The following is a 26,916-nucleotide window of genomic DNA, read 5'->3' as shown; positions in this document are numbered from 1 at the left end:
AGTGGTTGCAATACAATTGACCAGCAGACACAAATGTTTGTTAGCCATGAGGAGTTACTAGTCCGTGAGACATCCAGTTACTATCCACCCACCCATCCTCCCATCCATCAATCCATCCATCTATCCATCCGTCCGTCCATCCATCCACCCACCCACTCATCCATCCACCCACCCACCCACCCACCCACCCATCCATCCACCCACCCACTCATCCATCCATCCACCTATCCATCCTTTCATCCATCTATGCAACTGGTAGTTTTAAGGCTTTACTATGTCCAAAGTATTCAATGGTACTCAGATGACAACTATCCTATATCCTGCCCTTAAGAACCCTGATGGTCCAGCTGGTGCCGTAAGCCATGCAAAGGTAGCATGAGCTAGTGAGTAGCAAGAATTGAAAGCAAGGCCTGTAACTATTTAGTGTAGTGGTAGAACACTTGCCTAGCATGTATGAGGCCCTAGCTTCAATCCCCACTACTGCTCCCCCTCAAAAAGTAATAAAAATAAATAAATAAATAAAAAAGGAAAAAGAAGAGCCAAAATCAAAGGATAGACAGTCTGAAGGTAAAGTAAATGATTGTGTGATGTCTCTGAGGCATGGAAAATTGGGAAGTATTTTGCATTGCCCTCGGATAAATCCTGGCAGGCTTTCACCAGTGTAGGTTTTGTTAGCATTGATTTTGTTTCCCTTAATTGGTTGCTTTTGACTTTAGCCAGACCTGGTCATGTTACGGAAGGCAAAAATTTTCTAATGAGAATCTTTATTTATTGAGCATTTACTGTATGCCAGGCAATACTTCAGCCCGTGTTTATTCAATATTCTACTATGATAATTACACAAGTTTAACATATGAAGAAAGCAAGCTGCAGAGAACGTGTCCAACTTGCCCCCAGACGTAACTCACTTAATAGTGAAAGTTTCAGTCTATTATCAACAACTTAGTCCCCAACACCTTCCACTCAATGAATTGAGGTAGATTGTCAGCTCCTGCCAAGTTAAGCATTTCTGCCGGAACTGGGACAAGCATGCTCAGTAGGCCTCATGGCAAGCCATTGAGGACAGCAAGAAGAAAAGCACGCTCTAGTTGTGCTAGCCAAGAGCGGGGTGTGCTCTCACACCTGGGACTTGTGTGTCAGTGACTAACCAAATGGTTGTGTTTCCACAGGTGTAATACAGAGAGTGAGTGGTATCAAATCCACGAGAACATCATCAAAAAGCTGAATGCGCGCTACAATTTGACGGGCTCCAACGCAGGTGGGTGCATGAGCTGGGCTGCCTCTCCCGACACTTTCACATCAGACCGTCTATCCATCTGCGTTAGATAGAAATGGCCGGCTCTTGCGGGCTTTGGTTTGTTTGGTTTTTATCTTTGCTGTCCAAAAACATTCAGCACATTGTTCATCATTTCCCTAGATAATGATAGGCTTGCAAATATAATTCTTTATATAAAATTTTTTTTTCCTCTCTCATTCGAAACAGTAGAGGATCTGAATTTGTTCCATGCTGTCGTATCTTGGGGCCTTCAAGTTTTTACTGTAAGCTAAAAACTAAGCAATAGTAATGGTTGGGTAAGTGGAGACCTGACAGTAAGGTGCAGTAGAAATCTTGCATCCCTACCTGTCAGTGAACAATAATGGAATCGCACTGGGTAGCAAGCATAGAGTTTACATATTGAAGGGGGCTGCAGAGGAGAGCGGCGCTGGCTGTGGTTTCACATAGAGAGAATGTATGCATGCTTATTTAGAGACTGCAATAATCGTGTGCCGCCATGAGTTCTCTGGTGCACAGTCTTATCTGAGTAGCAGTGTGTCATAGAATATATCACATCTTATAGGTTATAGCTATATAGAGGAGATACATGTGTGTGTGTGTGTGTGTGTGTGTGTGTGTGTGTGAACTATTGGTCTCTTTGAAGCCACCCTACTATACTCTACATTTTATTTTAAGTTACCTGGCTCCATTTTTTTTTTTTAAATTAACACGATTTCTTATTTAACTCCTAGAGAGGCTGGGTCTTTTGTTTGCTTGTTCTTTGTACTAATGCTGGGTCTGGCTGAGTCTTTAAGAGGCAGCCTCACCTCTCCTACACTTTGTGTCTCCTATCTTTTTTCTGTAGATTTGCTAGCTAACATCTCTTTCTGATTCCTTTTAACTGAGTTGTTGTTGACTTTCTGATGACTTCTGTTCACTCCAGAAGGAGGCACTGCACGCTTGCCATGCTGGGTCAGGGCTCTACCTGTTTTATGTCCTTTATCAACATTCCTGGCTCACCCGATTGCTTCAACTTCCTGGCTCCTTAAATGAGACTCTACCAGAAAAGGAGACATAAACCACCATGGTCCTGAACCTTCCCTGTTCTGCTAATGACCACTATACTGCAAAAACAAACAAACAAATGAAGCATAGTTGCTACCACCTTTGGGAATGAAAGTCTCCATTGTAACACTATACTTTATATAAAGGCTCCATCCCCATGGAGAGACTCGTCCCATTTTGCTGTCCCCTGGGATACCTGAGTTCCTTGGCATCTGGGCACATGCCGGTTGTGCCGGTTTCTGCTGTAAAGCTCTGCTGACTTTCCTGTCCTTAGAGCATCCACCCTCCCATGCTTCTCTTTCAAGTCTGAGTGCCGTCCAGGACTTCCACCGGCAGCACATGTGTGACTTAGACCCTCTGGTCCCTGCCCCATCCCTTCTAGTTCTCTCACACCAAGCCCTGCCCAGCTCCCAGCCTGGTCAGTGTACAGAACTTTCGTGGAGTAAAAGCTCCAAACAGCCTTTTAAAACACAGACCTTCGGACCTTCAGCCTTTCCAGCCAAGCACTTCCCTTCAGTCATGGCGAGACATTTTCTTTATTTTTGGAATTTTGGAATTATAAATCCACGTTCTCTTATTTTTTGAAGGTTATTTCATGGTCAGTTAATTCTATTCAATTAAAAAGTAATGAGTCATACAAATTCTCCTTTCCCATAGGATTTTTTCCCCTACATTTTGCTGGATTCGCAGTATCAGTACTCCCAAATTTGAATAGTGCACCTATGCACACAGCACTAGGTTCAGGATTACTGAGTGGCTAAAATTATTTATTTTGGGGTTTCTCTGTGTAACAGTTCTGTCTGTCCTGGAACTCACTCTCTAGACCAGGCTGGCCTCAAACTCACTGAGATCCACCGGCTCTGCCTCCAGAGTGCTAGGATTAAAAACGTGTGCTACCACCGCCCAGCTGTGGTTGAAGTTTTCAATGCTCACCTCTTTACTCCTAGCTTCCATGCATGTTTGTATGTACATCTATGTACTTATATACACATTCATATAGGTGTGTGTTTGTATCGTACATGGATATATGTATTTCTTTATGACCTAAGGACAGACTGCTGATTCAGCGCTTCTCTACCGCTATCTACTGTATGCAGTGTACAATATCGAAATCAGGAGCTCAATATTGTTATAATAATAATTCTGATATTATTAAACGTTTGACAGTGTTCTCATTGTTCTCTTTGTAACACAAGAAAACGCAGGCTATATCATGTGTAGTTGTCATAACCCTTTTAAAATTTTTTCCTTTCAGTTTTCCTTTATACAATTCAAAATAGAATATTAACGATATTGGAGAGGTGGTTCAGGGCTTTAGAGCACCCACTGCCGTCCCATCTTCACTTCCTCGTACACACATGGTAGCTCACAACCCTTGTAACTCCAGTTGCAAGAGATCTAGTGCCCTCTTCTGGCCCCATTGGGCACCACACATGCATGTGGTACACATACATCTATGCAGGCAAAAGGTCACTCATCTATATCTTAAAAGTTTTAATATAATATTAAAGTACACTCCAAGATAGTTTTGTTAATTACGTTTATTCGTTTATTTTATATCCCAACCACAGTTTCCCCTCCCTCCTCCACTCCCTCCTTCCTTCTCATCACCTCCCCTCCCTTCCTCTCCCTCATCCCATCCCATCACTTCCTGTTCCCTCCCCTCCACCTCTCACCTAATCCAATCCTCCTCTGTTTCTGTTGAGAAAGAAACAGGCCTCCCATGAGTATCAACAAAGCATTGGATATCAAGTTGCAGTAGGACTGAGTGCCTCCCCTTGTATTCAGCCCAGGCAAGGCAACACAGTATGAGGACTAGGTTCCCAAAAGCCAACCAAAACATTATGGACAGCTCTCTGCTCCCACTGCTAGGGGTCCCATAAGTGGACCAAGCTACACAACTGTCACATATCTGTAAAGGGCCTAGGTTGATACCATGAAGGCTGCCTGGCTAAAGGAAATAGCAATTGGAGTCTAAAGTTATTATCTAGAGAAGTTACATTTCTCTAGTATTTAAATGATCACGAGGAGTCTTAGTTAGGATTTCTCTTGCTGTGAAAAGACACCATGATCACAGCAACTCTTAGAAAGGAAAACGTTTAATTGGGGATGGCTTGTAGTTTAGAGGTTTAGTCCATTGTCATCATGGTGGGAAGCATGGCAGCTTGCAGGCAGACACAGTGCTCGAGAGGTAGCTGAGAGTTCTACTTCTCAATCTGCAGGCAGCAGGAAAAGAAAGTCAGACACTGGCCTGGAGTGAGCTTCTGAAACCTCAGAACCCAACACCAGTGACACTCTTCCTCCAATAAGACACCTACTCCAGCAAGGCCAGACCTCCTAATGGCCCCCATAGGCCATTTTTATGCAGACCACAGCACCGAGATTGCTGTGTGGAAGATTCGCTATTTTAGACAAAATGCTGAATGAGCTAAACCATCACGAATCCTACTGTAGCGTGTAGGGAAAGTAGCTGCTCTTCACCTGTCCTAAAGTCTTGACTGACCCTACTGTGACTAAGAACGATCAACAGAAGAAAGTATTGCAGGCTTGTTTTGTGTATTCTGAGGTGGAAACCTGTGTTAGGAGCGCTGAGGAAGGAAGTGGGCAAGCCTTGGTGTTTTTAGGACAGGTCGAATGAAGGGAGGGAAGACCAAGAAAAGCGTGGGTAGACCTGATCTCCTGGCGATGAACTGGCCTTCTTAGTGAAGCCTGTCTTTTTAAGTGCTGCTCCGAAGAACTTCCTTTTCATATGTATGAACATAAACATACATATGTATGTTCTCCTCGAGCATAAAGAGCCATAATTTTGACCCCTTTCATGGAAGAAAATGAGGAGAGGTCAGAATAACCTTCTAGCATATTATGTCTTCCAAAATAGTCCAGCTCCTTCTTTTGGGGTAGTATATTCTGAGTAGCATCGCTGTGCAATATGTATATTTTTTTATTAAATGACTTTGATCCAGTAGATTCTTACTTGCTTGGTGTTATGAAAAAAATAAGAATAGGTAATAATAGGTACTGTAAGAATGAACAAATACATAAAACCCCTAAGCTAATAGACATAAGCAAAAACTTTGACATAAACCTGTGTATGCCTGAAAATGTTGCTATTTGGAATCAGAATAAAGAGTGGACCATTAAAATGGAAAACAACAGTCAAGAGAAACCATTCAAGCCTTCTGATGGTGTCACCCTCAAGGGAGCATGGCTTTCTCTCCAGTTCTCATCTCTAGCCAGTAAATTTACTTTCTGGATAAGACTCTGTGAAAGTCAGTAATGTTGGATGTCTCTCCTGTTCCTTCATTTGACATCCATTGATTGATGAGTCGGTCCTGTCTTACTTTCTCTATAATTTTTTAGCCATTGGCTAACTACTTCCTCAGAGAAAACACAGCATTCCCAAAATTTTGAGATTTGATACTAGGAGGTCTGCGGACCAGCAGCTATAGTTGGCACACAGTGCACACGTGTTTCTCAGTGCTTCTGCATATTAGCAGAGTCGAGTAGGTAGGGCTAACCCCGACCCAGGTCCTGGGAAGCATGACGATTAACTCTGATGGTCAACTTGCTGGCTTTAGAACCAACTGAAAGGCAAGCTGCTTAGGTACTCCTATAGGAATTTTTTTTAATCATATTATTTGACTCAGGAAGACCCACCCTAAGTGTGGATAGTGTCTCCCTTGTGGCTGCTTAGATAAAGGCAGAAAGAACACAAGTGTATGTGTATATTCCAAGCATTGGCCTCATGGGGGCATTTGTTCTCACTGGACCATTTATCTACCATCTTGCTGCTCCAGCACGTCAGAACTGATGTGTTCTTTTGCTCTACCCATATGTAAGTGGTATCAATATTAATCATATTAATTTGTGACTGTCCAAGATGACAAAATTTGAACGACTTAGTATATACATATTTGACCATAGTTTTTTATTTGGTTGGTTGGTTTGGTTGGTTTTTTCAAGATAGGGTTTCTCTGTCTAACAATCCTGACTGTCCTGAAACTCACTTAGGAGACCAGGCTGGTCTTGAAATCACTGCTATCTGCCTGCCTCTATGTCTCAAGTGCTGGGGTTAAAAAAAGTGTGCTACCACCACCCGGCTCAACTGTAGTTTCAGTGATAAATTTTAAAATGTCCTTTGTTTAGTGACTAGTGAGCACTTGGTAAGTATTCATTTTGTGAGTAATAAAATAAAAATGAAAGGATTTATACTGAAGAGTCATGCTGTCAGCTGTCAGACATGTAACTCAGGGGTGTTCTGTTGCCTCCTGGTGCCAATTCAGAGGATAACAGTGGGGAGATGGGAGGGGCTGTCAAACCCAAGGGGAGTTTTATGATTTCCCTGGCTTTGAGGACCAAGCCCCTAAGGTGTTCCCAGAATACTTATTAAACAGGACTCCTTAGTGCCTCCTCATTTTCTGCTCACAACGTGAGAACCTTCTGGGGGCCTTAGAATATGACTTTAGCACAATGCCTTAGAGATGCGATAGTTCATGGAGAATATGAGTTCTTTGAATTTTTTGCACAAATTGCCAAAATTAAAAAGGGGTTGGATATCCAATTTGGAAGAAAAATAAATATAACCTAGAGACAATCAAAAGTGCTTTGAAGATTGTTATGCTAAAATTAGTAAAAAGAGAAAAGAAAGTTGCTGGGGACTGGGTTGCAGGTTGGGTTTTGTGTGTTTACTTCCACAGTGTCTCTGTTCAGGACAACCTGCTGGGACTGGTTCTCATGGTCTAAAACAATTTGTGATATCAAGTTTAAACCCTCACTATTTTTCACCTACACTAAATCACATATGAGTGTCCTGCTGCCCGTTCTGTGCCAGTAGCAGACCTAGGAATATTTAAAAATTTGTATGCATTTCTTAATATCATGGCTGAGTTTAAATAGAGAGCCTAATTCCAGCCTCGCTGTTGAACGTCTTTATTCTGGGGGAAAAAAGCTAAATGAAGCGGTTAGGAGCCTTTTCTTAGCATATTCGTAGTTTTACATGCTGACTTTTATGAAAAAGAGGGACAGAGTTGAGTCATCAAAATTCATGAAACTTCTATTTAAGAAAATAAAAGAGGATTGTTATATCTACACCAACTATATTCATCCTTTGCTCTCCCAGTAGTTCGGGTTGGGGGTTCATTTATAATCATTTCCGGGTTGTAGTACGCCCTTCGGCAAGCATGTGAAAACCTCACAGCACGATTAACACATCTATTCTTAGCTCAGGTATTTTTAGCATCACTATTTATAGAGCATGTATTTTTAATAATTCATAATTGTTCTTTCCAACTTTGGTAGAAACTCAGAATAGAAAAAAAAAAAACCTAATAGTGCAGCCGGACATGCCGGCACACACCTTTAATCCCAGCACTCAGGAGGCAGAGGCAGGTGGATCTCTGTGAATCTGAGGCTAGCCTGATCTACATAGAAAGTTCCAGGCTAGCCGGAACTACGTGATGAGACTTTGTTTGGAAAAAAGAGAAAAAAGTACACTATTAGTTTTTAATTAGTTTATGTGTCTCAGATAAAAGTTTCATCAATATTGTGATGTTATTTATACCCTAATTTGATACATAATGAAATTTTGGAGGAAGGGGTCTTTTTTTTTAAAGTATGGTTAAGGTTGATGTCCCTTAAACACTACATAGTTAGAATATTTCTGATTGGTTATTTGATTTATTGATTTACAACTCCAGTTCAGCTGCCCAATGGAGGCAATCTGTTAAATAAATAGACTTTCCAAAGGCTGATCTAGGCAGCTATGTAACCGTTCTTCTGCTTCACACATGAGTGTGTGTTCAAGGACTGCAGTGTGACTAACCTTACTGGATATGTATAAGGCTCGGGTTTTAATCCAGTCTGGAGTTAGGGCAAAAGATGCAGACGTGGTAAGAGATGAAGAAATGAAGTTTGAAGAAAGAGAACTCTTGCCTCTATATGTAAAGGTGAAGCTGGAATCTAGAACAATAATATCAGTAATTGGTCTGGTACGATGGGGGTCCTGACAGGGGGCAAGGAGTGCTTAAGTTCAGTGGCCCCAAGAATGTGTGTGAAACCTGGGACCAAACAAGTGGTGCCCGGAAGTCCTGGTACTGAGCCTTAGAAAGCTGTTGTTTAGCTTTAAGACGTAATAGGCAGGATGGATCTTCTTTGGTACATTGACCTTTATGCCCTTAGTCTGAATTTACATTAATGTGATAGTTTGGAAACGTTTATACTTATGAAATTTGAATTTTGTGTGTAAAAATAAAACTAATCCCAGCTGAGTAGTCTTTTAAGAAGCAAATATGCAACCATTGGGTATTGCCATGTTCACACTCCAAGGGTGGGACCACGTGGGGAGACAGCATTCACTCAAGATGAGCATGACAATGGTGACAAGATTCAGTTGCCAATGAGAACAAGCAGATGCAGCCAATGAAAATCACAACCTTCTAGAATCTTAGACGAGAAATAATCAAGAAAAGGCTAAGCCATAATGCAGGACAATCATAATATAAAATAAATTTTAAAAACTTAAAAACTAATGCATAGAAGATATTGACTGCGTATGGATTCTGCTGACATTACACACTGGCATATCATGTTTAAAAAAAGCAAATGAAGTCTGTGTCGTATTGGTGCTGAGATTCCAAAGTTCCTACAGAGCTAAATACAATGAAAATTCTCTTTTAATGTCATTAAAATAATAAGACTGCGTTGGTAAGGAATGAACACAGTTGAAAAGAATGAATTGATTTACTGAAATTAAACTTTAGTTCAGTCAGAATTCTACACAGAGGAATAATGAGATGGAAAAAAATCTGAAGAAACACTTAAAAGATAGAGAAAAATGAATGGAAAGACCAGTGCGTGTCTAATGAGGCTTCCAGAAGGTGCTATGAGTACAAGAATAAGCTGCAGTGTTTGAATGTTAAAAGTTTGCAAAAATGGAAGTACTGACATAAAAAGAAAAAATTATAAGGAGGGTAGATGCAATTAAAGTTGTCTCTAGATAAACTGTAAAACCACATCACTGGGATTAAAGGCATGCACCACCTGGTTTCTATGGCAACTAGTGTGACTACTGGGATTAAAGGTGTATGCTACCATTACCTGACTGGAAGGTTGACCAGTATGGCTGTTTTACTCTCCCTATCCCCAGGCAAGCTTTATTTATTAAAATACAATTAAAATGCCAATAGAGCCAAGAACAATTTTGAGCTGTTCATTCTCCTGCCTCTACCCCCGGAGTGCTAGGCTTGCAGGCATAGACCACCAAGCCTGGATACAAGGAATATTTTCTTAATATATGGCTGTTGGGAAACTTACAGTACTTAGAATGCAGCCTAGTTGGTTGGTGTCAGGGCTGGGAGGAATAAGGTGAAAGGTAAGTGTTCAGTGTCAAACAGTTCTACTACAGTTGAGGCAGCACTTTCTGTCAGGCCTTCCCTAGAGAATTTTGTGAAATTAACGTCATTGTCTGTATGTTTTGGAGATGGGAACCAAAGCCAGAGAGCTCAACACGGAGACAGCATCTTGTAGCTGTATCATGTACTTCTTAAACGGCACACTTAATAACATGTATATTTAGCAAATGTATTTGTCATGATTTCCCATTTTGCATTGCTGTGTGTTCACAGATATATGTTATTTAGTTCATGACTGACAAAATGGCTGATGGAACCAAATATTAATTCTATCCTTTGGTCTCTCTCCTCTGTATGACACTTGCTATCTAGACATTGATATATGATATATTCTCCTGTTCCTTATTGTGTTTCCTCCATCTGTTTCTTTCCCGAGAGTATATCTACTCCTTTTTACATCTTTAATTTCTCGAGGATGCTATTAGCTATGACTAGATACTTCTTTTTTCATTATCTAATTTTCTTAAAAAGAATTCACTTTTTGTTTAAAAAAAAAAGAAAAGAGGGAGGGAAGGGGGAAGAGGAAAGGGCAGGAGGGAAGGAGAAGATTGCAGGCTAAATAAATGCAACACCCATTGAACAATATAAGCATCAGTTTTACTTGGTCCTGCTCCTACTTTGAAGAACACGATCTCTTTGTTTTTCATCATTGTTGAGATCCCTCCCCTTTGTATTTACTACATAAGGCTACAAGTATCCCAGATCAGATCCTTCCATAGAGGACCCAGTAAAATAATTGTCTTCTGAAATATTGTTCTCAAGACCTGTGCCAACGCATCTTATTCTTTAAGAATTCTGGGAGTTTTGAACAAGTGCCTTCCCAACAGGAAGAACTGTTTTGTGAACCTGTGTGGTACACCTGTGTCTGGTGATGTTAGTGGTGGTGGTGTGGGGAAAAGGACAGTGGTGGGGAGAGCACAGAGGCTGCGATGAGGTGGGGGGGGACAATGGGACAGGACACGGGGATGTGTGTCAGCAAGAATAGCTGCCACGACAGACGGATTAGAACACATGCCACTTGGTCCTTGTTCCCTGGCCTCTAAGTTTTGGAAGGAATCAGTAGTGCCCCATGACGTGTCCTGCCAGACTTTACTTTCGCAGCTCTTCTCCGAGGCGGACATTCTGTGAGACTGGCCGGTGGTGGTGTCCTTTCCGGTTCTTCTCTTTGTTACTGCCTCTCTCTCAGAGCAAACCGGTAAACAGCACCTGTCGCTGGTCTGTGCTTCTCATACTATTTAGGGAAAATAAAAGGAAACTCCTCGTGTGGCTGTGCTGTGGATAGTTTGCCATTTTTCCATCACAGTGTGATTGAAGTCATTTGTATAGCATTGTAGTACTATAAATTAACGACAGCGGGTAATTCAGGAAATGGTGCTGACAAAAAATAACACAGATTAAAGATCATCATGGACGGATTTGTTGTCTTCACCCCACCTATTTAAACTCACTTTTAGATCGAGTCCAGGTTTGTTGTTGTTGTTGTTGTTTTGTTTTAAATTAAGTCCCCTTGAGAGGTTACATTTTCTATTGTCGGTACAGGGGAGGTCCCTTTGTGTTTCTCTTGTTTTGAAATGTTGAAAGGAGAAGGGAGGAGAGATATAAAGAGGTGCCATGTCTTTGAAGTGTGCACGCCAGCATCCTCACATTAGTTCCCTTTTTGCAGTTCTTGCCTGAGAGCTGAGGAAATTGTATATGGAATAAGCATCATCTTCTGCCTATCCTGCTGTGATAATGTCACCGTAATTGAGATAAAAAAAAAAAGAAGAGCATAATTTTGCCACTCACTAGATTCCTTTTCGTTGGTCAAAGTGTCTTGTATCCTAAGAAATTCTCAGAAAATAATGCCATTTTGAGTTTCTGTATTATGTCATAATAAGAACATAACTGATTTTTACTGCAGTCCTCTTTGTTGCTTTGATTTCAAGAAAAATCCTATGTTTAAAAATTCTTGAATGCCTATGTCTTAAGAATTGTCACTAGGCCTCTAATATTTGGTAGGTCATTATCTATAGGCCTTGTAAAGTTGAATAAGAATAAAGTTCTACTTTGATTTCATTGCCCACTGTCTATTTCAAGATGAAGTATCGGCAGAGAAGTGTGTTCCAGACAGCCGGGGCTGGAGGATGGGGTGCCATGGCTAGAAGCTTGCTTCTCGCTGTTAATTCTCTCCCAGTGATTCTCCAATTCCCAGACACTGGAAGACTCTAGTGCTCATGCTGGGAACGTGTTACTCAGGGATCATTTCTAGTTTCTATCAATTTTGGGTGGCTAGTAAAAAACATATACCGTGAGCCCGAGCTTGCCGAAGCTCATTCTCATCTTGCATAACGTGGTAGCGTGGGTCCTTGCCTTCTTGCCCTAACTGGAGTGCCTCTCCTTTGTTTTAGGGTTAGCAGTTTCCCTCCAGCTGCTGCACGGAGACATTGAGCAAATCCGAAGAGAATACTCTTCAGTGTTCTCTCATGGGGTGTCCATAACGCGGAAGCTGGGTTTCTCTAACATTATCATGCCAGGTAGGTGGCTTGGTGCCCGAAATGGTGAAGTTTGCGTATGTTCTCCTCTGGTTTGGACATGTGGGAACATTTTTAGACTGTCATTTTTGAAAAGTTTATATGGTCCATGTGGGGAAACTAGGTGGGATATGTGATGATGAACAAATTAAAAATTCTTAATTTAAAATTAAATTAAAAATTAAGTAGCTCTGGGGTCCATGGCTGCATCTCACATATGACTATGGTGACAACGAAAGCTGAGGACATCCAGTGTTTTCTCTCTCTGTGGAGAAGATTAGGTCATATTAGGTGACTTCCTCATAGGGCTTTTGTTTGGTTTTTGTTTCTTAACATGGAGAAAAATATAATAGCAAAACATGAGGAGTTATATATAGGTGATCAAAATATTATTAGAAATTATTTTTAAAGAAGTCATTCTCAGTGAAGGCCAACTTGTTTCCGTGAGTACCTTTTATGTCTATAAACAAGTTTTATAAGGTGTGGAAGGGGGTGGGCACATCTGAACAGTAGAGCGGGTGGTGATCAGAGGATGTGGTTATCAAACTGTAATATTTCGATTTCTTCATCTAAGAGATTATTTTTCAGTGCCTCTTTAAAATTAAACCCTTTATTTTAATATAGCATAAGAATATATTACATATTGAGTGGGTTTTTTTTACTTTATATATTTTTCTCTGTTTTATTATTCATACAGTGGGGTCTTCAGAGCTAATGATTTCAGCTCCCCCCCCCCCAAGTTATTGCTCTCCTCACTGCGGATAGTAAGCACCTGCCGCAACTCGGGGGACCAAACCCACGACCCAGCTCTGAGACCCGGTGGTAGAATGGCTTAGAAAAGCCCCAAACTGTTCCGCATTGCCCAGTGTACCCTGTGATCTCTTGATTGCAATGCATGCATGCAGGGCAGGCTGGAGGACAGTTGGAAGGTTTTCTGAGATGACCTGGCCTGGTCCGCCGAAGCATGTTGCGGAACTGTTGTGGAAAATGACTGTTTATAGACCTGTTTACTTGGTGACATGCTATTCCATGGCTCTTGTAGCCACTCATTATTTCCTCTAGTTGCTATAAATAACTGGTATTTCCTCTTTAACAAAAAAGAAAAACATTCGTCCCACTGGGAAGCTAATTGATGGGCAAATCTAATATAAAAAACATATTCAGAGCAGAGTGTGGCCAGCTGCTAGGAGAATTCCTCATCTTAGTCCCTGGGCAGTTTCACTTAGGAATGGAAAAGTATAAAGCAGGGTGGCATTTCTCTGGCTCAAGAATCGTCTGGGTGGTTCTGGGCTCATATGGCTTTGGTCTGGTTTTAATAATGGAAGGAGCTGGAAAATAAGGCTTGCCTCTGTCCCTTCCTGTCAGTACTCTGTAATGTATGGTTCATGGTGTCCAAGAAAACAGTCCCTTGAGACACGCGCAGATCTGCATAGCATCAGGCAGCAAGAAAACCTTTTAAAAAGCATTTAAGTCTTTGTTGTTGTTGTTGTTGTCTTCATTGACTTCTTGATTTTCCAAATAAGGTAGAGATAAAAAGATACATGCATGTGCCTAAACATCCGAGAACAGCTTTCAGACTGCCTGGGATTTTCACAGCGAGAAAGCAGTCATTGCTTTACCGTCCTTTGTTGTTTTCAGACTAGCCAGTTCATTCCTAACAGCGGCTCAGTGAGAACATGAGGTGAAGGCTCCGGTGAGAAAATATTCATGAACAACATTTCCGCTCACAGAGCCCTGTGGACAGTCCACATGCAGGACTCCTCCCACCTCATTTTCTAGACAGTCCTTCAAAGTTCATTTGCATCCGGTGTGCTGATGGGGTCAGGGCAGGTAAGGCTCATCTCCTACCAAGAGGATCAGGCTCATTAGCACAGATAGCCTCTGTAAACCAGTGCCCTGTGCCCTTGACAGACAGAAGCAGACACTGAACTCCTTTTCAGGTTTAGGTTCACAGGATATAACCAGAGCCTCCTTTTGAAACTGAAAACCTGGAAGCAGAAGTTCTTCTCTTGGCTTTGCGATTATGCAAGACAATCATTTATCACCTGATATTGAGGAGGAGGAGGAGGAGGAGAAGGAGGAGGAAGAGGAGGAGGAGGAGGAGGAGGGGGCACAGTCTGCCTTTGTGCTTTCAAGTCTGTGGGTCAGTTATTCACTGCCTATTTCTTATAAGTATTGCTATTACTGTTAATTATTTTAGTATACCAATTTCCAGATACAAAAGAATCATTTTCTCAGATGCCTTATCACTGTGGCGTGCAGACCAAATGCTGTCTCTGAGAGGAGTTTCATGCTGTGGTCTCTGAGGGAGGACAGCAACATATTTAAATCGCTGTTCTCCCCCAGAAATGTAGAGGGAATCCATACGTAATTTTAAATAACGAGTAGCCACTGTTTAAGAAGAAAAAAGAAGGGGTTAGATTAATTGTAACAGCATATGTTATTTAACTCAGTGCATCTCAAATATTGCCTTGATTGGTGATCCATCGAAACTTTTCTAATGAGTTGTTCACACTGTTTTCCAGTTTCAGTCTTTGAAAGCTGCTGAGTATTGGATACTCATGGTACATCTGTCAATAGCCAGGTCACATTTCAGCTGCTCCGTTGCCACATGGCAGCAGTAACTATATTGGACATCCTGTCCCTAAATATCTTAACAGACCCTATGCAAACCAGGCCCAGGACATTCTGAGTATGAGGAAGGTCTGAGTTCCACCAGACGTCTTGGACCAAAATTGACTTATGTGTCTGGAAGGTCATGAAAGGCTGACTCTGCCCCCACACCCCTTAAGTGCCCATTCTTCCTCCAGGTTAATATTCTGGGTAGATCTTTCTTTGTCTCCTTCCTGTTCCCTCTGCACCATCTTCCAGCTTGTGCCCTGTCCCTGAAGATGTGCTCACAGAATAATTGGTTAAACATACTTTCAGTTAGTACATCATTCGTACTTTCTGTAGCTTTTTGTGAATCTTTGAGGCTTCTAACCCTCAAAAGAGTTAAAGTTAATGGCCAGGGTGACAGGAGGAGCCAGGAGCTGAGATCCGGAGACAATTTGGATACTGAACTCAAGATTTATTTAAATTTATTTTCCAAATAACTTGTGGCTTATAGGTCTCGGATAAGAATATAATAAATATGTTTCCCTCGTGTTTTTTTTAAAGGAATTTCGTTCTTTTAAGTGTAGGTATTATGCTTTAGTACTTACTGGTAAAGAAGCGTGTTAACAGATGGAATTAATCCTGCAGTAATCCTCATTTTAGAGAGAGTAGATTCGAGCTAGTATGATATGATTTAATCTTCCTTAAAAATATACCCTACTTGGTCAAGATTCCTCATGCCTCTAATCCCAGCTACTTGAAGCCTGAGGAAGTAAGATCAGAGATTGAGGGCCTGCCTAAGCTTGTAAAAATATTTTCTAAATTTAACTACAGTTCACTGAGCTTCGGTCAGACCTGTAATGGTTGTCCATCACACAGGGGTCATCGCTGATCTCAGATCTGACCCCCTGGTTACATGGAGGGATGGTACACTCTCAGTAAGAGGGTGCTGGTGACTAGAGAGATATGGGGCTTCCTTCCAGCTTCAGAACAGACTAGACATGGGCATACTTCACAGAGCAGTATTTCAAGGCTAGTCTGACCAATGCAGAATGAATACCTTTCTTGCTCAAGTCTTGTGACAACAGCTGAATTCTCTACTGAGAGAGTTATTGATCATGCGTCAAACATGCATCAGAATCTCTACACTTCAGCTTCATTGATAAATTGGAATGGGGCATGCCTTCCTATAAATGCAAAAGTTCTAACTGGACATTCAAGTGCTTTGCGAGGAACCCCACTCATAACAGGCATTCAGAAAAGTGAACTGTTGCTGCTCATATTGCTGGGGCTACTACTGCAGTGGGATTCCCCTGTCTAAAACTATCAAGACAGGGAGTGTTTGAGACTTCAGAGGTATTTTAGAAATTTTAAATTTTTTCCATAGGACTGGGAGTGATGGCACATGCCTTTAAGCCAGCGCTTGGGAGGAGGCAGAAGCAGGCAGATGTCTGAGTTTGAGGCCAGCCTGGTCTACATGGTGAGACCCTGTCCCAAAAAATAGGGAAAAAAATAAAGATTAAAAAAAAAGAAAGAAACAAGAGAAAATTTCATGTGAAATTTATAGATTTAGTATCCCTGCAGTAGAAATCTGGAGTGTGCCAGGCGTTGGCGGGCATGCCTTTAGACCTCTCCAGTCGCCATCATTAGTTAGCTCAGTGCATGGAAAATTGAAGCCATTCGCATATTTCCTCTTCCTAACTGAGGGATAGTTTTTCTCTAACTCCTAAACTTTAAATGCACAGAGAAAGAGCTGGACTGACCCTGCTATGGCTCCGTACAATGGTTACACGATTGGGCCCACGTGCACTTCGTGCCCATGTCCTGAGGGCAGCATCAAGGGTTCAGGGTGTATCCTGTGACAGAGGCTATCCTGGCTCATCAGGTCATCAGTCATCCTGTTGACTGCATCCACTGGAGGGCCTTCGCTCTGTTCCACCTGATGTGACCTTATCATCATCTTGCCTGCAATGTTTTGAGAAATCTTTAGGTGTGCGCAGGCTTCCTAGCCGTGAGGCTTGCTAATGAGGAGAGTGTCACACACATCAAATTCGCAGAGTAATGAACCTGAGGCATGTGTGGTGTTAAAAACATTGTCACAAAAATAGCTCCTCACACTGGCACTGTGACTCCATTTCCTACTTTGTGGTTTGTCTCATCATTACCCAAGATGCTTTCCTAACACAGTTGGGCTGATCAGTTTTTTCCCAGAGTCCTCAAAGACATGGATTTTAATTAGCACTCATCTCATTTCAACTTTCTCCTTCTGTGTATTTTGGCAAAATGTGGCACCTTGTGGTATTGGAACATAGCAAGCTGCAAAATTCCTGGGGAGCGGCATATGTAGAATGCCATCAGAAGGAATGTTCGTCTCGTCGTGGGTTCTCTTTGCAAAGGAATCTTGTTTAATCTAAGAGATCTGCAAAAGATGAGGGGAGCATGTCACAGAAATGGTAACAGCTGAGGAGCAGAATATTAAAGCACATGTATGAAGTTTCCCCCCATTTTTGGAGAGTTTTTGTTCAGTGAAACTGTCAAACAATTATAATATATTTTGGTCACATTCATCTATTACTACTTTCCGCTTACTCCCTCTAGTGTCCCTACCCTGTTCCCTCCTGATTTCATGTTCTTAATTAATAACCTCATGAATCCAGTTCATGCTGCCCATATACACATGGGTGTGGGGTCATCCACTGGGGAATGAGCAACCTACCAGGAGCCACAAGGGAAGTGACCCTTCTTCTCTGACAGCTTCGCCTGCTGACAGCTCTTCCAGTGCAACACGGAGAAGCCCCCATCCATGTTGGCATTTTGACCTGTTTGGCCTGCTAACGTCTAAATGTACTATAATCCAGTTCTTTTATAAGTCACAGAGACAGCACTATAGCAAAGATATCATAGCGGCCAGCAAGATGGCTCAGAGGCTAAAAGTGCTTATATGAAGGCCAATGACCTGAACTCCATCTTTAGAATCCATTAAAGGTAGAAGGACAGAACTCATCCAAAAAATTGTCCTCTGAACTCCACGTGTTCAGCATGGCATGTCCCCACCCAAATAATGATGATGATGATGATGATGATGATGAAGTTTTTAAAGGATCCTAACACTTTCTTCTCTTTACCTCTACCTTTACTTCATGACACAGAATCCAGAGTCCCAGCAGTTTTTATTTCCCTATCTAGAATCACAGAATAACAGTGGCAGAGGGGACTAGAGCCTTGATCTCCTTATTCTGATTGTCATTGGACCCTAACAATATTAGACATGTTCGAAGTCAGCATTTCTCTAATACTAAAGGGATGGAAGAATCCAGGTATCATGAATTCAGCTGACTTTGAGAACTGACTTGAGGATCTATTGCCTTGCTCCTTTGGTGAAATGTACCGCTCTGCTTTGTTCTCACGAGGGCCCTCTTACTGCCTGCTTAAATTCTCCCTGCTCCTCTGTCCCCAGTGAGTGCTGCCTCTCTTTTCTATCACAACACTAACCACCAGTAACTATGCTTTACATTTTACTCATTATTAGAGAGTTGACTCACGGGGCTAGGGACAGGACTCCGTAGCCAAATTCCAAATTCTGTAGCCTAAGGAGTTCAGTTCTCCAACACCCACATAAAAGCCAGGCTTGGTGGTAGGCATGTGCAACCCCAGCACTAGGGTATGGGGACAGGAGGACATGCGGGGCAGTCTTGGTAGATAAACCACAGCTTTGGGCTCAGTGGGACACCCAATTTAAAAAATCAGATGGCGTTTCATAGAAGAAGATACCTAGCATCAATGCCTGGCTTCTAAGCATGTGCACACAGACACAAGCATGAGTTTGCTGCACACAACGTACATACAAAAACCTCACTATCTACAGAACTTCCCACTCTGCTCACTGTGGCATTTCCTGGGTCTAGGATAGTGTGTCTGTATGGAGGAGTGCTCGCAGAGCTCAGTGGATAGTGGGAAGAGACTTGTGTGATGTGGGCAGCACGTCCCCTGACCACCCATCCTCTGCGCCTACCCTACAGACACGGAGCAAACCTTCCAGGCCTCCCACATCCCTCTTGTCTTGCTGAAGTTGGAGTAGAGGACATCAGAAAGCACCCAATCATTTTTCTTTCTCCAGGACAGTAAATGCTTCTGTGGATTGGAAAGGCTGACCATTCTCTATGAGAAATTCTCACGGGAAAACCCCTGTCTGTCAGCCTGTGGTTCATGGTTCATAGGTTCATTTACCTACTTCACAAAGCCAGGAATCTGTTAACTAACATCTTTTAGGCACCTTCTTTTGAATGTTGTTATCTTACTTGACAAATCCCGTTAGTGTGAAAATCGCTGAAATGACCTTCCACACACGCATTGCACAGGCGTGTGCACTGCACACTAGCATCCTGGCTCTTTCTGTCGAGTCTCTTGATTCAGAGAGAAATCACTTCCTTTGGTAACTCTGTGATGGAGTTTCTAAAATAAATATCATTAAAGTAGTGTTTGCGTGTGTAGAGAAAAGGTTATATATAGCTGGCCCTTTGTATCCACAGCTAACATTCCTCAGCTTCAGTAACCTAAGACTGAAAGCATCTTGGATGGACAGACCTTTCTCTTTGCTCTTCATTGTTCTCTAAACAATGCAGTGCAGCAACCATGTACATGGCATTGGATAGCAGTGGGACAGACGTGATTTCAGCTGTGTTAGAAGATGTGTGTCAGTTCTACACAAATAATTACACAAGACCAGAGCTTGTGGACCAGTCTGATTTTGAACTCACAGAGATCCTCCTGCTTCTGCATCCCAAGTACTCGGATGAAAGGTGTGCACCACCACCCCCCAGCTGATGTGTTGAAAAATGTTGCTTTTCTCCAGTATTTGTAAATTGATTGTTTTGTGAAATTGAGCTGTGTGAAAATTCTAAACTTCATGAGACCTCTCTACCAACTGTTCCACAAATGGATGTTTTATGTGCTCTTCTAAAGGGCAGCTAAGGGTTAATGCTTTGTAGACCTTTTGTGCTTCCTCTGCTTTCTGCCTGCCTGTGTTCTGGTCAGCAAGGGGACTAGCATAAGCAATTGTCTGTGCGCAGGACTAAACATGTCCTATCTGCCCCCGGAGAGCTAGAGCAGCAGCTTTAGCCAGAGAATTTGACAAAACTCCCAGCTGCATATACTGTGTGGCTATTTTTCCTTCTGGTAATTTGCTTCCTTAGACGAAATTTTTTTAATTAAAAAAGGAAATTGCATTTTATTCATCAAATATTTGAAAGTTCTGTAAAGTAAGCTGAGACGCCGACCCTGCCCATCCGAGTCTCCGATATGATGCTATGCCGACCGATCCACTCTCGGTCCTTTCTTCGACGTGTGCTAGTTGGCTTCAGTTTGTGTTTCTTGGAGTAATAAGAAAGGGGTAATATTAGCAGACACTGCTAACAGTAAAAATACAGATGATTTTTGTGCATCTTGAGAAAGTTTGAATCGAGGCTCTTTTTTATTTGTTTTACAGTTTGATGCTCTGAAATACTAAGTTGGGTTTATGTGTGTGACTGAACTATTCTACATCTGTTCAGAAACCAATACTATGGATTCTTTCAACAGTGAGATAATTCTGTCCATGGACTTTGGGAAGGATTTATGTAATTATACTCGTTGCAGGGCCTGCCATTTCATTCCGCTTAGGTATTTCTTCTCTCTAAAGGGCTATGTGTCTATAAAATAATAATGCAGGCTTCCGTGAGCTACCTCTGCTGGGCTGTCGTTTTGCAGTCACACCTCATAAATGAAATGAAGGAAATACTGGGGAATGGTGAGGCAGACGACAATGGCCTCTTACACAGCCGCCTGTTTGTTTCCTAAGTGCACACTGGCTACACACTGCAGCCTGGATGCGGCTAAGGCTGGCGGTGTCCTCCTCCAGTACTGGCAGCGGGGGCGGAGACCGTTTTACTAAAGTGTGAACGTGCTGAGGCTTTTATGTCCGTAATGTAACCATACCACATATTTTTATAAACTAGAATTTCGCTTGAGAGAGTATTCCATGTCCTAATGTATGTAACGTGTTTTTACTCTTTCCCATAGGTGAAATGAGGAACGATTTATATATCACCGTAGAAAGGGGAGAATTTGAGAAAGGAGGCAAGAGTGTGGCCAGAAACGTGGAGGTTACAATGTTCATTGTGGACAGTAATGGACAGCCCTTAAAGGTATGTTCACCCGAGACGGCCTTTGGTGTGGCGGTTTAACCCTTGCTCTGGCTGCCTTTCCAACTGTGATCATTTCGGGAGTTTGGTACTATTTGTTTGTTGAGGAAGTAATAACAGACCCACTCTTGGTAGAAGTGTTTTCTGTGAACCCAGCTTGGTGGAGAAGTATGTTTTCCTGTTCTTATAAAGCAGTGGTTCTCAACCTTTTTAATGCTGTGGTCCTGTAATACGGTTCCTTATAGTGCAGTACTCCAACCATAAAATTATTTTTGCTACTTCATAACTGTAATTTTTTCTACTGTTATGAATCATAATGTAAATATCTGTGTTTTCCGATGGTCTCAGGCAACCCCTGTGAAAGGGCTGTGACCCATAGGTTGAGAACCACTGTTCTAAAGGCTGAACTGGGCATTCATGGTCACCCACTGGGTTATAGAAGAGTCTCTAACCTCAGGGGACTCCGGACTTGGTTCCTTAGAGTCGAATTCTCATGTCATCAGGGCCTACCCTTGGCACCAGAGGCCTTGGGCGACAGGCTCAGAATCAAACCTTCACCTCACTAGGCAGAGCAAATGCAGGAACAACACACTGAGATGGGGGGGCGGGGGTAATGTCCAGTGCAATGCTCCCTGGGTAGCAGGCAGACAGTAGCGAACGCTCTGCCTCTGGCAGCCTTAAGGGAAGCTGACTTTACCTCACTTGCTTCTTTCTTAGGATTTTATCTCCTTTGGCTCTGGAGAGCCACCTGCTACAGAGTACCACTCCTTCGTGCTTTATCATAACAACAGCCCCCGGTGGTCAGAGCTGCTGAAACTTCCCATTCCTGTGGATAAGTTCCGGGGCTCCCACATCCGCTTTGAGTTCCGGCATTGTTCGAGTAAGTGTGGGAGTGGCCCCTGCAGCTCTGTGGGCTCCAGGCTGGTCCTGTGCTTGAAGTGGGCAGATCTGAAGAAAGGGCAGCAAAGGAGGGAGGAAGGCAAGCAAGCAGTGGGCGTCCTGGAAGTGAGGGGGCCGACTCCTGGAGAAACTGGGACAGAAAAGGAGGAAAGGAAGGGGGAGAGTTTAAAATCACAGAAAGCCCAGGGATTCTCTGTAATTTGGTTGTTCTCATTAAAAATCCGGTTCATCATGTACAACCTAGAGAATCTGAACAGAAGGGGGAGACACAGCATCAGACAAACTATGCCTGTCTGGTGGGTTTGGGCAATCCTGACCTCCAGGAAGCTGACTCAGCTCCGAGAATCCCACTTGGAATTTTCTGGGCGTGGGAGGCTACCGGAACACGTTGGTGAAGCTCAGGTTTGTGTTGACTTGTGTCTGTATCACCGTGCCGTTCTGGGTGATGGTAAAATGACTGATAATGTCAGCAGGGAGAGACTGCAGATAGAACAGTTATCTCGTTCTACAGATTTAAAGAGCACAGGACAGAACTGTGCTGGCTTGTCCCTGTGAACGTTATTGGTCACATCTTCAGTTCTATGTCACATCTTTTGCTCCCTTTACCAGCTTCTCAAGCCCATTTTCTGCCCCCACCAGCTCTAGAGCAGGGGTCTTCTGATACGGCCTGTGCCTCAGAACTGTACACACGACCAGATTGGAAAGGTTCTAGCGAATCTTGCTTTGGGAGCAGAATAACAAGCAAGAGACTCAGGAGGATCCCATCACTAGAAATACAGTTGTCCCTTCTTCCATTTAACAGGGAAGGAGGGCATTACCAAGAGATGTGATGATCTCATCTGACTGGTCCTGCTCTTCACCTGAGGTTCAGGCATCATCAGACCTATGACATGTTTTTCAGAATGGACTCTGAAGTCTCTGCAGATCGGGTTTATGAGGATGTTTTAAAGTGCGGGGAGATGAGGAGCAAGTTCTTGAGTTCTGAATTCCCATGGGAGTCCCACAAAAGGACTCAAGGAGGGGGGCAGATTTGGGGTGGTGCTTTGTGCTGTTCTATCTCCCAGGCTTCTTACATGGGACCTGTCATTAGCTTTGAGTTCCAAAAGAAGAGAAACAGAGGGAAACAAAGGAGAAAGCGCAGGGCGTTCAGAGACCTTGATAGTGATGATCATTATAGTGCACAACTTGGAAAGCAGAGCAAAGGCTACTTTAGTCAGATCTGCTCAGTTGCTGCCCTCTCATCCTTGTACTTAAAACACGGCTTGTTGTTGTTGTTGTTTTAATTCAAAAGAACTAGTTCCAAGAAAAAGAAAAAAATCCCCATAATCCCACAGACTGCAGTGAAGTAATTTCATCACACAAGCCCCAGGTATTCCTGTGCACATGTGTATTCTCGCAATAATATTATCTATTCATAAAAATGAATTATTTTTTTATAAAATTGAACACCTACTGTGTTCCAACTACTTTAAGAGGTGCTGGAACCACATCCCTGCACACAGCAAGGTTCCGTCTCTCACCAGTGGCAGGCAGATGCCCAATGGGTAAGACTGTGCTCGCCCCTTATCTGCAGGCTTGCTTCCCATGCTTTCAGTTAAGTTTTAAATTGCATGCTTTTCTGGGTAGCTTGGAGAAGTCTTGCGCTGTCCTGCTCTGTCCAGCCTGAGTTATAAACCATTTCTTTGGCCTGTGTATCTGTGCTGTGTACAATGCCTGTTAGTCATGGCCTCAGTTATCCCAGCAACTGCTGAGCTGTCACAGTGTTACAGATTTTATTTTATTTTATTTTATTATTGACGATCCCTACAAGTTAGCATGGTGATTCTGGGGATGCGTAAATGTCAGTAAGTTACTTCTTTAATATGAAAAGAAAGGTAGAAATTCTGTGGTTAGTAAGGAAAAAATCACATATGGAAGTTGATAACATCTATGTCTCCACTTTTAACTTACTGTGCTAAATTATAAAGATTACTATGGGTCCACATGTATCGGGAGAACCATATATTTCATATAATTTCATTTAATGAAGTGGGTAGACAATTGGAACCATCTGTTTGGGGGTGGGTGGCAGAAATCAAACTTTACATAGTAGACATTTTACACCCACGACACGTCCAAGGTGTGGATGGGAAATGAATGAAGTCTGGGTTGGAAACTTAAACTAGGAAATAAGAGTGTGAAGGTTAGTGGTCCGTTATAGATATTTAATAAGCAGTACCTGGGGCAAGACTCTCCCTGATCTGTAACATTTGATAATTCCCATGGCAACTCTTCCAGCCTTTAAGCACAAACATGACTGTATAGAATGTCAGCTTAGGCAAAGATGCCCATTTCAGCTGCTGATCCAGCATAGTCCGGCTCCCACACAGCATCCATCTGATGTTTTCAAAGGCAGGAGACTGGGTGAAGTTCTTGAGTGGTAAATTGATAGCCAGGGAAGTCCCAGAATGGATCTGTCTCTGTAGGGCACATTTACATCTGGGAAGTGAGTGGCTGTTTAATGACCTTGAGAAGGACTAGACCAGAGGTTGAAGGACAGTCAAGGAATCTAGATGGCTAAAGGAAAGTGCTTTTTCCAAGAGAGAATTGGTCGGATATGTCAGCTGATGAGCTGGAGGGCATTGAGATTAAAATCTTTTTGCTGAAAGTCTTAGGGACTAGGCCTTTGGTGCAGAAACAAGATCTCCTAGTTCTTCCCGGTGGCCCCTTTTACCCATTTCTTCTGATCCATCTCCAGTCCTTTGTGGCCCTGCCTACCCACAGAATCTGTCTACCAGGGATCCAGAGCAGCCACCCTAGGCTGGGGCTCAGCTGAGTATCATTTAACCCTTATCTGAAGCTTCCCCTTGTAGTAGGTGATAAGTAACAGTAAGGTCCCCAACAATATACAGAGCGTGAGAGACTTTGGAGCGCTCAGTGCTAATTGGGGCTCTGTTAGGAAGAGGAGGCAGAAGGAACTGGTGGTGGTGGGTACTCCAGGGAGACAGCATCTTCCAGACAGAACAGGCCTGACACACGTGAGAACTCAGAGTCTGTGACAGCCCGCAAAAGACCACCCAAGTTCAAGTCAAACAAAATCTCAGCCCTGAAAAGAGGAAGTATCCACAGAGCCCCAACCCTAGCCAAGAAACTATTTGCAATTGATACCTGCTGGAAAAAGGAAAAGTCAATTTTCTTCAATGCAGTATCACTGGGTACATCAACACATCTCAAGTCAGGCCCCAAACCCAGGAGTAGTTAGTTGCAACACACAATGGCCTTTGTGTGTGTGTGGCCTACACATGTGCCTTTCATTATTGTTATTATTATTATTGTCTGATAGGTTCTACTTTTGTTCCTCTGTTTTGATTTTTGCTTTTTGTCATTTTTCCTGTTGCTGTAGGGGTAGGGAGATAGAGAGCGTCTGGGATGAGTTAGGAGAACATGGTTAAAATATACTGTTTGGAAAAATTAATAAAAATAGAGATATTTTTCTGTCTGCCAAAGATATGATCTGAATATTTAAAAGGTAAGGCACAGATTAGAATAAACTGTCTGATAAAGGCATCCCTGATTAAGGACTGTGATCCAAAATACAGAGAACTCTTAACACACAGTAATAATAAGACAGTGAACATATGCGGATGAGAGCTTGAAGACTTCTCACCAAGGATTTGTGCAGCTAGCTCACATGCACACAGACCAGGGATTTGTGCAGCTAGCACACACGCACACAAATGTTTTATGTCACATCATGTGTCATCATCGAATTTTACATCGAAGTGATAGTCTCGAATGGCCAAACTCCCGGGCACTGGCAGCGCTGCGGAGCAGCCAGGCGCAGACTCACTCACTGACGCTAAGGCCGCAAGCCATGCGCTGGTGTCTCATGAAGGACGCTTAGCCTCGCCACATTCTAGCAGTTTTGCTTCTTTGATTTGAAAACTTATGTCCACCCAAAACCTGTTCACAGCTGTTGAGAACAGATGTTTCCTGATTGCCCAAACTTGGAAACAAGCAAGATGTCCTTTGGTGGGTAAATGGATGATTAAACTGTGGTACACACTAACAGCGAAGTAATAGTCTACACTTCAAATATAAGTGGCAGCCGTGTTGATGAGACTTCGCTGGTGTTGCTTTTCTGACATTTCTAGGAGACGCGATGTCACAGCACACTTCCCGTTCTTCCTCTTACAATGTTTCTGCTGCCTCTTGCTCTATGATCCCTACCCTTAAGTATGGGAGTCGGGTTGTAGACATTAACCCTGGGTACAGACAGTCGCTTGTTCTCTGCATTTTGATCTGTTGTGATTCTCTCCAGTGGTCTCCATCTTTCAAAGAGACGTTAAGTACACATAAAGTGTCATCATGCCCATCTAAACGAGACCTGGAAAAGGGTAACACCAGTAGCCAAAACATGGGAGAGGAAAACCTCATAGGGCCCAACCCTAAAGAATTACAGGCAGCTAAAATGCTGAGAGCAGGAGAAAGAGTCTTCCCAAGGGAAGAGGCCCCTAATGGTTCCCTAATACCAAGTATAAGGGAGGGGTTCCAGGTAAGGGTATCAGAAAAGGAAAATTATGTAATTATATTTCAATTTCAAAAAATAAAACTAGACATCAATCTGTGCGTGTACAAAAAAAATGTTCAGGTCCGTGAAAAAGCCTTAAATGAACACCACAGCGTGAACAAAGCCAATCTGAGGAGGCCACGCGCTGTGTGATGTCAGGTGTACAGCAGTTTGGAAAAGGTCGAACTAGGGAGGCAGTGAAATGCTCAGCTGTTTCCATGGGGTAGGGCTAGAAAAACGAGAAACTTCCGTAGGGAAATGGAGAGGGCTGTCCAGCTAAGGAGCCATTGGGTTACCATGCAGTAGCTGACGTGAAACAGTCTAGTGTGTGTGGAATGAACCGGAAGTTAGATTTAACCAGGACAGAGTTACAGTGGACGTGGGGAGACCAAAGATAAGGCAGTGTGAATGGGGGGGGGGGGCACAGAACTAGGAAGTGGAGAGGCGGGGAGGT

General features: G+C 42.8%; 1 protein-coding gene across 3 annotated transcripts in view; it reads left to right on the top strand.

Annotated features, from left to right (window-relative positions):
- Dock4 (dedicator of cytokinesis 4) overlaps positions 1-26,916 on the top strand; it is a 396,425-nt gene that overhangs the window by 227,326 nt on the left and 142,183 nt on the right. For all 3 annotated transcript variants that reach the window (XM_075948630.1, XM_075948628.1, XM_075948629.1), the window contains exons 12-15: positions 1,170-1,258; positions 12,117-12,242; positions 20,892-21,016; positions 21,731-21,893. In XM_075948630.1, coding sequence (XP_075804745.1) covers positions 1,170-1,258; positions 12,117-12,242; positions 20,892-21,016; positions 21,731-21,893 — 503 coding nt within the window. The remainder of the gene's footprint in view (positions 1-1,169; positions 1,259-12,116; positions 12,243-20,891; positions 21,017-21,730; positions 21,894-26,916) is intronic.

The sequence above is a fragment of the Microtus pennsylvanicus genome, chromosome 14, assembly GCF_037038515.1.
Source record: "Microtus pennsylvanicus isolate mMicPen1 chromosome 14, mMicPen1.hap1, whole genome shotgun sequence".
NCBI classification, from domain to species: Eukaryota; Metazoa; Chordata; class Mammalia; order Rodentia; family Cricetidae; genus Microtus; species Microtus pennsylvanicus.
This window is presented reverse-complemented; position numbering and strand designations above follow the sequence as displayed.